The sequence below is a fragment of the Zeus faber genome (assembly GCF_960531495.2).
Source record: "Zeus faber genome assembly, chromosome: 4".
In the NCBI taxonomy this organism is placed as follows: domain Eukaryota; kingdom Metazoa; phylum Chordata; class Actinopteri; order Zeiformes; family Zeidae; genus Zeus; species Zeus faber.
The window spans coordinates 2,615,714-2,627,719 of NC_137191.1; the positions used below are offsets into that span (position 1 = coordinate 2,615,714).

The 12,006-nt window shown below is 47.1% G+C and overlaps 1 protein-coding gene across 1 annotated transcript in view; it reads right to left on the reverse strand.

Annotated features, from left to right (window-relative positions):
* Positions 1 to 312: 312 nt before the first annotated feature.
* Positions 313 to 12,006, reverse strand: part of LOC307229364 (glycine receptor subunit beta-like) — a 78,999-nt gene continuing 67,305 nt past the window's right edge. The window contains exon 11 of the mRNA XM_079999354.1: positions 313 to 682. Coding sequence (XP_079855480.1) covers positions 389 to 682 — 294 coding nt within the window. The 3' untranslated portion in view covers positions 313 to 388. The remainder of the gene's footprint in view (positions 683 to 12,006) is intronic.

Consider the following 12,006-nt stretch of genomic DNA (forward strand, 5'->3'; position numbering starts at 1 on the left):
ATCGATTGAGTTATTAAAGTTTTATACCTTTACTTAAAAGCTTTACTAAAAAGAAACAATATAGGATACATTTCTTGAATTAAATAAATGTATTCCAAGGTTTCTTTAATAACAAACGTTGCCACCCATTCTGTAATGTTATCTCATTTTAGAAATAAAGAGTATATTTGCCAATTGGGGCAATCATCGCTTGTTAAAGTGTATAATGGATATGGATTAAGAAAAATGTAATAAGGAAAGGCAGCAAATTTTGTTTTGAGGGATATAAAAGATACATTAAAAGCTACATTAAAATGTTTGCAGAGGCTTTAAGACTGTAACACAAAACAATATAAATTCAATTAACAAATGAAACCTGTTCTCTCTCTATACCATTTTCCATTATTTTTTACAAATAGACAGACCAGTAAACTACATTGAAGAACAAAAAGGAGAAGGGGAAAAGAGCACGTGCATAGAGATCGACACGTTTTGCTGCAGCTGGTATTACAGGTTTTGTGGGTGGGGGTTTCTTGTTGGCTTTGCTCTGCACTTTGCCAAGGACCCCCATAACTTCAACGGGTTTGCCATAACAGTCAAAGTTGGAAAGCTCAAAGTCTCGTGGCAAGGATCCCACAATGCTGAAGTCATTGCTACGAAGGTCAGACTTGGAGGTGCAAACTTTCTTCCGGGTTTCAACCACCTGGCAAAAAGAGAAGCAAGAGAAAAGAAAGGGAGATAAATACAATGGAGCATTCACAGAAATAGAAGAGGGAGATCACTTGCTAACATTTGAGTACATACTGTGCTAGGATTTGCCTCAGTATAATGTATGATAATGAATGAATACAGTTGTAGCGAGGCCATCTGGACTCATCTCCTTGAGAGAGAATATGCTCCCCTCACTCTGACAACCACAGTAAGACAATGATCTTGGAAGATCAAACCAATTAACGGTTTGAGCCGACTAAAAGAGCAGACAGTCATTTGCGGTATTTGCTGTTTATCCCCTCCTGTGAATAGCAGGGAACCCCAGCGCAAATGGCTGGGTCAGTGAACTGCGGATGATTTGACCCAGAAGGTTTACATGAACTGAACCCTGTTTCCCTAAAAGGGACATCGAACTGAAAATGTATCTTAATCAATGTGTAACCAGTATAACATTTTCCTTAGGTGATTGTGCAAAGAACCATACCACTCTCGACTTTGGGAGATAACTGTATAATAAAAAAGTTATGATAAAATGTTTAAGCTGTCTTTCCATTTGCTGAACTTGGATGCTCCCAAGCTGCCACCGATGGGGTTATTTCAAGATTTACTATTAAAAGTGTTTGGGTTTATCTTCCTTATTTCAAGACTTATTGTTCAAGTATGTGGTTTATCTTCTTGCATTCCAAAGATTCATCGAGGTATGAGTATATCTTTATGTATGTTCCTTTAGGCAATTTGCTGATCTATTTACATGCATGTTTTATCTTCTTTTATTTCAAGATTCCTTTTTGACAAACATGAATATGATTCGTGTTTGGAGTAAAAGCTTACATCCAAACACACCTGAATCAAGAGAACACTTTCCTTCTGCCACAGACTAATGGGAAACCTCCCATGAACCCCCTCGACCAATGACAATCGAAGGAAGTCACTTACGGTTTTGCCACCCCACAGGACATAAAACACTGGAACACGACCACTCTTAAGTTTTTTGTTCCCCAAGGACTCCGCTCTCTCTTGCAATCGTGAAGTTTACCTGATGGCACCATCCTTTCATTTTAACTGCCGTTGTGGTACTCCGCGGTACTTGTCTTGTCTTTTTCTTGGTTCCTTTTGAAACCACGATTTCGCACGGCGTTCTGAGCCAAATCCCTCAGGTACACATTATACCTTGAAGGCTTTCCGCCTTCTACTGTATCTTCCATTAAACCTGACTGAAGAAGCCTTGTTTTAAGAATACCTCCTTGTCACGACCAGAACAGGGAGGAACCCAAACGCACGACACAGGGAGACGGGAGGCAGGCAAGGGATGTTTATTAACCGGGACGGTGGAGTTGGCCGGGGGGACCTGGTCGGGAGGGGATGGAGGAGGGCAGGGCAGGGACGATGATGACCAGGAGATGGGGTCCAGGATCCGGGTGGCGAGACGGGGAACCAGGCTGGATAGAGCGTCCTGGGCGACGAGCGGAGACAGACAGGTAAAGAGAAGGCGAGACAACCAGACATAAACTTGGAACTAGGAACTAGGAACTAGGAACTAGGAACTAGGAAGGGAGCCAATCGCGATGCAACTCGGGGAAAGCTTGTTGACGGTCTGGCAAGGAATGGCTAGGAAGCTGGGGCTAAATACAGTGCGGGTAATTGATCCCAGGTGTGTGCAATTGGGTCTGAGTAGGGAGCTGCAGATGGGGCAAGGGCGGCCTCTAGTGGCGCTGGGAGGCCGTGGGCCTAACACTCCTTCCGGCTCAAAGGGCCATTTTAAATTGTGAGGGTTCTTCAATGCGTGGAACGAGTGCACCACATCCTCTGAACTAGGCTGACAAACCCCAAGCCCCCACACACCAGCTCCGAAAGAATTCCAGCCGAACGATCTTCGCTACGCTGTACTTATCGAGACGAGGGAAGGTAGCGAGACTACCTATCGGAACCAAACTATGGTGATCCCAGGACATGGATATTTCATGGCGAAGCGATGTGTTGGGCAAGGCAATTCTTTCCTTTCTATTATTCAGCTTAGAATAGGTAGGTGTTGTATCCGACCGGGGTCCCCGGTTCGCCTCTGTCTTCTGGAGGGAGTTCTGTGCGCTCCTGGGGGCCACCATCAGCTTGTCCTCAGGGAACCACCCCCAGTCCAACGGCCAAACGGAGCGGAATAACCAGGAGATGGAGACGGCCCTTCGCTGCATGACTTCACAACACCCGTCGTCCTGGTCCGAGCAGCTTTTGTGGGTGGAATATGCCCACAACACCCTGAACAGTTCCGCCACAGGCCTCTCCCCCTTCCAGTGCACCTACGGCTTCCAACCGCCTCTCTTCCCGGTCCTTGAGAGGAAGGCTTCCTGCCCATCCGTCCAGGCCTTCATTCGCCACTCCGCAGGACCTGGACCCGGGCCCGGGCCGCCCTCCTCCGAGCCGCTGGTCGCAACACCTCTGCTGCCAACCGTCGCCGCTCCCACGCCCCGGAGTACCAGCCGGGCCAGAAGGTCTGGCTCTCCAACCGGGACCTCACCCTGAAGGTGGAATCCAAGAAGCTGGCTCCTCGGCCCATCGGCCCGTTCATGATCGAGAAGGTCGTCAACCCGGTGGCAGTGCGGCTCAAGCTCCCCAGGTCCATGCGCGTCCATCCCACCTTCCATGTGTCCAAAGTCAAGCCGGTCCGGGAGAGTGCTCTGGTCCCCTTGTCGCCTCCCCCACCTCCTCCGCGCTTCATTGACGGGGGGTCCTGCCTTTTCTGTCCGCCGTCTCCTACGTTCCCGCCGGCGTGGGAGAGGCCGGCAGTACCTGGTGGATTGGGAGGGTTACGGTCCAGAGGAGAGGTCCTGGGTCCCTGTGAGACACATTCTGGACCACACCCTCATCAGGAGGTTCCATCAGCACAATCCTGACCAGCCCTCCAGACCGGGTCAACCCTCCCAACCGCAGACCCCACCACCTCTCTTGTCTGGACCCTCCAGCGATGGTTCAGAGGTGGACGATGTCGACCCTGTGGGTCCCTCCTCTGACGAGTAGGACGAGGCCCATTCAGCGGAGGACGAGGATATGGACGGGGTCTCCGACGAGTACTCCGATGAGGATCACGTGGCCTATTTAGCGGAGGACCAGGAGATGGACAGGGTCTCCAACGAGTACTAGTTGAAAGATAAATAAGTCAAATAAGTTGAAAAATCCTTTCTTGAAGGAAAATTTGATTTTTCCAGATTCGTGTTCCTTTGCGTATTTTTTTTATCTCTCAATTTTCAAAACCGAGTTTGATTTATAAATAGTAGAAAAATGTTCCTGTTAAATTACATGGGGAAACACTGTTCACTTACCGAGACGCTGAATAGTGCTGAACAATGCTGATCGATCATTTCCATTAATGCTATCGTCCAGGTGAAGATCATCAATCATATTCCGTGTGATGTTAAGTCACATGGAATATGATATGTTTTGAAAGAGTTCAACCTTAAACCGTACTACTTTTACACACAAACGGAGACATCATTGTGGAGGGGCGTGTACCAACGTGTACAATCAAAGAAGAAGTACTGACATCACTTCTGTAAACAAGACGAGGATCCGGTTTCACTTGTCTGTGAAGACATTCATCTCCGTGTTGTTATGGATTACGAGAAGCTGGTGGAGGAAGATCTAAATCATATCGTGGACCTTAATCTGAACAGTGCGACAGATCCAAGTCGGTGTAAGCAGCACGTACTGGACTTAATTTTCTGTTGTCAGTTCTCCGACAGCGACGCTGAGAACGACAGTGACGCTGAATCTGATATTATCCTGGACTTGGAGAACATTTCAAAAAGCGTATTTCAACCTGAATGTGACAGAATAATTTCAAGAACCACCAGAGTAGACCGATAATAAACTTCATTCAAATTTTCCAAGTTTTATTAAAAACCTAGTGGCCCCTTCACTAAACTAAACTGTAAATATTAATTACAGGACCATATTACACTACACAATGTAGAAGTAGTACTATTTACAAAACACAAAATCTGATATTTTCTGCCTCAACAATCTGTTTCAGGAAAAATCTAAACAAAGGGCTGTGTTTTCATTTCATAAGGCCAAATTGTTTTAACAATTGTGGCAAGCTGCTTTGGCAGTGGAGGATGTAGGTAAGAAACCTATATCAATAGCCACAAAAGTACAGTCTCAAAAATTACCTGATAATTAAAAAAGCACCACTGTGACCCACTCACAACAAAAATGACAATGTGACCTTAACAAAGATGCAATTCATGAAAGGGGTTCCGTTGAGAAGCTGTCCAAAGCAAAAAGATGCAAAAGCTAGTGTAAGGAGGAAAAGGTATTGGTTTTGAAGTAAGCAAGGCTTATTTCCGCTAGCTACAGCTACCCACAACCATGTTCCTGTGATGCCGCTATAAAAAGATGCCAGCCAGGTTACCACGGCAACTAACCCTTTCCTCCTAGCCTGGTCGGGAGCAGGCTTGGAAAAGGAGTGTCGCTATTCAGCATAGGTTTTGAAACCAATGGTATTTCTGCACAAGTTAAAAATATAATACTATATATTAATTATTAAATTACTATTAAATGCATGCATTTTAATTACTGAATTGAATTGAAAGTGCAGCACAAACACTTCAGTTCCAATATCATTAATACTGTCCCTGGACGGCCCTGAATCCACTAAAGATATAGATTCACCACAGCAAACATAATATACACTACTCAAAAAGTTAGGGATATTCGGCTTTCAGGTGAAGTTTCAGGATGAACCTAACATGTACTATAACCTTTACAGGTGAACTTAATTTGACCTTCTCTAAACTTTTGAATGCACATGTCCAACTGTTCAATGTTTCAGTACTTTTTGCGCAACTTGCTATTCTCTAACAAGGAGCTGAACGGCAAAATTCACAACAGGAGTTTGATCCATGAATACATGACCTGGTTCAATTAGAATTGGTATTTAAACAGTCCTCTTTAACATGCTGTTCACATTTTGACATCATGAGACCAAGACGACACCTAACAACTGATCAACAGTACCTCGCCCTTGCGAGGCTTCAAACAGGATGTTCTCAGAAGTGGCCACTGAGCTTAGAGTGTCACAGAGTGTCATCAGCAGCTTGCAACTCAGATACAGAGAGACTGGAAGAGTCACAGAAAGGCATAGAAGTGGACGTCCTTTGGCCACATCCCACACTGATGAGTGCTTCATTGTGAACAGTGCCCTGCAGAACCGGATGATGAATGCCACTCAACTCCAGGCACATTTAAGGGTGGTGAGAGGCACCCAAGTGTCACGTCAGACCATTCGAAACCATTTCCATCAGTGTGGTCTGCGTGCTAGACGACCTGCAAGGATACCTGACCAAACCATCAGGCACAGGCATCATCGTCTTGCATGGGCCAGGGAGCATTTACGCTGGACGGGGGACCAGTGGGCCTCAGTGCTGTTCTCTGATGAAAGTCGATTCACGTTGAGCAGAAATGATGACAGCCAACGATGTTGGAGATGTCAAGGAGAGCGCTATGCATCAGCCACTGTTGTCAACAGACGTGCCTTTGGTGGTGTTGGTGTTACAGTGTGGGCAGGTGTGTCTCAATACAGAACTGCCCTACACTTTGCGAATGGTACAGTGACAAGCCCATGCTACCTGATTAACATCATTAATCCAGTCATTGTGCCCCTGCATGAACAACACAGGCCTCATTTAATGAATGACAATGCTCCAGCTCATCGGGGTCGCATCATTAGGGAATGGCTGCTGGAGACTGCTGGAGACTGGGGTACCTCAAATGGAGTGGCCTGCACTTTCTCCAGGCCTGAATCCCATAGAAAATGCGATGGGATCAGCTGAGTCGCAGCGTAGAGGCTCGTAACTCTGTACAGCAGACCCTCAATGACCTGAGGGCAGCCCTTCAAGAAGAGTGGGGTGCCATGCTTCAGCAGACAATAAGTCGACTTGTGAACAGCATGAGACGTCGTTGTCAAGCTGTCATTGAAGCTCAAGGCCACATGACAAGTTAATGAGACATTGACATTTTTTGCTGTGGTGTACCCAACACTGTTGTTGGCTTTTGTTTCAATAAATTGTTTGAGATGAGGAAATCACCATTGCATGCTTCTACTTAAATGCCCTACTTTCATGATATAATATCACTGTAGCGTGAACTTTTTACATTTTCCATAAATTTCACCCGAAAGCCAAATATCCCTAACTTTTTGTGAGTAGTGTATACTCTATACTTAGTAGTGTTACTTATAGCCTTATGTGGCCGTAATCAGATGTTAACTATGGCAGAAATGCACTGGATTACGCTTTTTAGCGAGCGTCAGTTTTTACAATGTTGGAGATGCTGAAAATCTTACCAGTCACAAGTGTGCCGCAAGTGCATAAAACATACCTTAAAAGGCTGTAAATGTATTTATTTAATTCTTGGACCACCAAAGTGCGAGGCACATCAAAAAATATTTTTTCTCAGTTGCAGGTCATTTATTTTAATGTTACTGGCCACTCCAGGGGCACCCACCAATGATGCATGTCTCCATCCCCGGCAACAAAGGGCAGCAGAGAGACTTGCCCTCAATCACTGAATTATCTTTCACTCACCATTCACCCAATCACAACCCACCCTTTCTGATCGTTGGCACTTGGTGTGTCCCATCCCAATAACTCAGACAGTCATGGTATGGGGACACATCACTAGGTCCAATGAGGACTATGAGGCCAAACCCAAGATCATCACAACATTGCATCGATCAGCCACAACATATAGCAATAACAATAACAATAACAATAACAATAAAACCACTGACAGGTGAAGTGAATAACATTGGTCATCTCGTTCTAATGACTCCTGTCAAGGTTTGGGATAAACTATGAGGCAGCAAGTGAACAGTCAGTTCTTGAAGGTGATTTGTTGGAAGCAGGAAAAATGGGCAAGCGTAAGGATCTGAGCGGCTTTGACAAGAGCCAAATTGTGATGGCTAGACGACTAGGTCATTGCATCTCCAAAACGGCAGGTCTTGTGGAATGTTCCCAGTCTGCAGTGATTAGTACCTACCAAAAGCGGTCCAAGGAAAGAAAACCGGTGAACCAGCGACAAGGTGGACACCCATGGGCTCATTAATGCACGTGGGGACCGAAGTCTCGCCCGTCTGTTCCGATCCCACAGAAGAGCTACTGTAGTTTAAATTTCTGAGAAAGTAAATACTGGCTATGATAGAAAGGTGTCAGAACACACATTGTTTCGCAGATTGCTGCGTATGGGCTGCACAGCTGCAAACTGGTCAGAGTGCCCCATACTGACCCCTGTCCACCGGCAAAAGTGCCTACAATGGGCAGAACGAGCGTCAGAACTGGACCATGGAGCAATGGAAGAAGGTGGCCTGGTCTGATGAATCATACTTTCTTCTGCTTCATGTTGATGACCAGGAATAGGGTCTGATCTGATTGAGCATCTTTGGGATGTGCTGGAACAAAAAACTTACTAGACTTATAGGATCTGCTGCTAACATTTTGGTGCCAGATACCAGAGGACACCTTCAGCGGTCTTGCGGAGTCCATGCCTCGACGGGTCAGAGCTGCTTTGGCGGCACGAGGGGGAGCTACACAATATTTGTGGTTATTAGAGGTGGTTTTAATGTTGTGGTAAAACTTTTTTGTGTCACACGTTTTCATAATTCTCCTGCGCTACCCGCTGGCACGTGGACGGCTGTACCCAACACAATACGGATTCAGCCGCGGGGTGCAAAGCAGCGGTGAAACAATGAACAAAGAAAACAAGATCTAAACTTTATCTCCATTCCATCGTCATTGGCAATGTGAGATTGCTTGCGTAAAAGATGGAGACGCTCATGGTATTGACAAAGAGGCAGGGGGAATACCGAGAACGCGGTGTTATGTGCTTTACGGAGACATGGCTGCAGGACATTATTTCCGACACTAACAACACCATTGAGGGCTTTTAGGGTGGGATTACAGATGGTGAGAAAATAATAGAGGAAGGGGATTGCCGTGCTGGTTAACAACAGATGGTGTGACCCTGGACATATCATCATGAAGGAGAATGTCTATAGCCTGGACATTCACCTTTTGTTCGTAGGACTTTGCCCATATAATCTACCGCTGGGCAGATTCTCAAGCACATGTATGAGCCTCTTGTCTGCTTGTCTGCTTCCTGTGACCATCAGGACTGTGAGGAGATGGTCACAAGATGTTGGTGAGGTTCTGTTTTGAGACAACGGTGTGGTGTGGGCATGGTCTGGGTTGAGCAGCCAGCAGCCGGCTGCATACCTGTTGCTCATTGGTTGGTCTCTGGAGCACTGTCATTAAATGTTCAATCTGCTCCTGGCTATTTCCTACTGGCCAACTCTGTACAATAAACTGGTGTGTCTACAACATCGTCTTCTGTGTCTCTGTGCCGGAGGGCCCTGAAAAGGCCACTTGGATGGGGTGTGGAAGGCAAAACTGCCTCAAACAGTTTTGAGACAACTCTGTGAGCCACATGGACGGGACACTGGACTTAAAACATTCCATATCAGACTACATAAACTTCTATGTGGAGAACACTGTACCCAACAAGAGGGTGTAGTGTTTTCCCTCGGATTATTAGTGACCTACAAGTCCCCCTCTCAGGCCGTCGGGTCTGGTGACATGGAAGAACTGAAGCGAGTGCAGAAGGAGCTGAAGGAGATGCTCCAGGAGAGCAAAGAGGCATACAGAAAGAAGATGAGAACATTCATAAACCTCTTGATTTTTCGATCTTAAATCAACAGCAAAACGCCAGAGAGGTGTAGTGCAACATGAGGTTGATCACTGGCTATACAGTAAACAGGCCCACAAATAGTGGGTGATCTGGACGGAGCCAACGACTTAAACCAGTTCTTCAACAGGTTTGATGTGGGGACTCACTGTCCTCCTCCACCCTGCACCATCAACGACTCTCCACTACTCGTTCCAGCTCCAACAGCCCTGCTCAACCATCCCCTCCAGCCCCTACATCGCCTCTCCTATTCATACCTCCCCAGTGCCCTCTCCCAGACAACACCGGAAATGATGCCCCTCTCCCCCCACTATCCCCCACTTCAGTGTCCCCATCAACACAGCTCAGCTGAGAAGACAGCTGGGGAAACCTTGCACCAGGAAGCCTGCTGACCCTGACAGTGTGAACCCCAGGGTGATGAAATCCCATGGAAATCAGCTGTGTGAAATATTGACCAATAGGCCACAGTTTGTATGCTGCAGGGATCTACTCTACCCCTCCAACTTCAGATACAACACAGATCCTTGTCACTTCTCTGATTAAGTTCTAAAAAGTTCAGAAGTTCTCTGATAACTCTGTTTTTTTGAGACGTGGTGAGGTGCAGGAGTACAGAGGATTGGTGTTGACAGCTTTGTTGAGTGGTGCAAGCAGAACCACCTGCTGCTCAACATCAGCAAGACAAAGAAAATGGTAGTGGACTTTAGGGGATCTTAGTCCTTAAAGGTCCCCCTTTCTACTGTCTCCATTCAGGGATAGTACATGTAGCTGGTTCAGGATTACAAGTACCTGGAGTTCACCTAGACAACAAACGGCACTTAACTGGTAATGTGGGAGCCCTGTACAATAAGGCCCAGAGCTGGCCTTTGAAAGTGTGCAGGACCCTACTGAACATCTTTTACTAGTCAGTAATGGCCAAGGTTGGCAATGTTCTATTTGGTGGTGTGCTGGGGTAGCAGCATTAGGTCAGGTGGTGTAAAGAGGCTGATCAAGCTTGTAAAGAATGCTGGATCAGTGAAGGAGATCCCATTTATTATTAATGGTTGCTATTTAATGTCTAGCAATGACTATTTTTGGTTATTTGATGATTTTTTGAGTTCACAGTCAAGATTATATTTCCCTTTATCAGCCTATTCTTTCTTTAATTTAACTGAATGAGATTGTGGGGGTGTGTTCTGATCGAGGGCCAGGGAATGATAAAGAGGAGGCAGATGGAGACAAAACAGCGCCGTTTGGCGTGTATTCATTTACAGTTTTCGAAATAAAAGGCGGCTCTTGGGCCAAAAGGAAAACTGAACAGCTCACATCAAACAGGGAATAATTTGCTCTATTGGCACTTAGATTCTGCTCCTGTCATGACATGTCCGGCGCGTTCGGTAGAATGCTTGTCTTGCCCGTCAGCACCATGTCCCACAGCACACCGTCCTTCACTGCGGGGACAACAAATCCCTAAATTACTTCCTGGATTCGTCCCAGATTGGACAGACCACTTAGTCCCTTCGTTGATTCGCCCGATCCGCAGCAGGTGAGCGTCCACAGGATGGGAGTCTGCACCACCTGTCTGCAGCGGCTGCTTGACCACGCCTCCTTACCATGAAAACATGAATCGATAGTCCTGAGCACTGCGGTTTAATGGCCCGATGAGATCCATAGCGATTCTGTCAAACGGCATCTTGACTAAGGGGAGTGGCCTCAATAACGCTCTGGGAATAGCCGGTGGATTGACCAGCTGACACTCGGGACAGGTGGCACAGCGCCGCCGCACATCCACCCAGATGCCCGGCCAATAGAAACGGGCCAATATCTGCTTGAGTGTTTTCTCCTGTCCTAAGTGACTGGCCATCAGGTTATAATGAGCCGCCTGGAAGACTAAACCCCAATGGCTTTTCAGGACTAACAATTGGGTAACCTATTGTCCCGACTGAGCCCCCCTCTCATTAAGACATCGAAACCCGACGAATTTGTACCCCAAATCAGGGCCGGACAGGCAGGAACTAACCGCAGCCTTTACCGTATGCTTTTTTCCTTTATAGCGAATTTCAAGCCGCACTATCGGGTACAGTATGTGTGAATAACCCCATGCACACAACGAATATCCACCCAGAATGCCTCTTCCAAAGCCCCGGGTCAGACAAGGTGTTGCTGAATCATCAGCAGCAAAGCCTGATGTCTACCCCCTTGTAACCTTACTGGCACATGACAGGCCCCTTCTTGACTGGGGGAGGGATCCGGCGGACCGGCGACCCAAACGACCTGGACAACCTCCATGATGGGGCAGTCCTGGAAGTCGTGGTCGGGTCGCTCACATTGCCAGAATACCTGCCCAGGCATCCGGCCAGCTTCCGGTGGTCCCAAGGCCGCGCCACCCTGGAAGAATCGGGGGGTGTAGTGGAATAGGAGGTGGCCTCCTGCCGGTGGTCGTCCCTCCTCGAGCGGGGGAAGGGGTCGGAGGTGGTCCCCTCCTGGGGCCCCGGAAGGGAGGAGGATGGTGACAGTCAAGTTCCATGGCACTGGTACTAGCCCATCCCGCAACGACTCCCACACCAGATCCAGACATGGGCCCCTCGTCGGTCCAATTATCCATGTGGC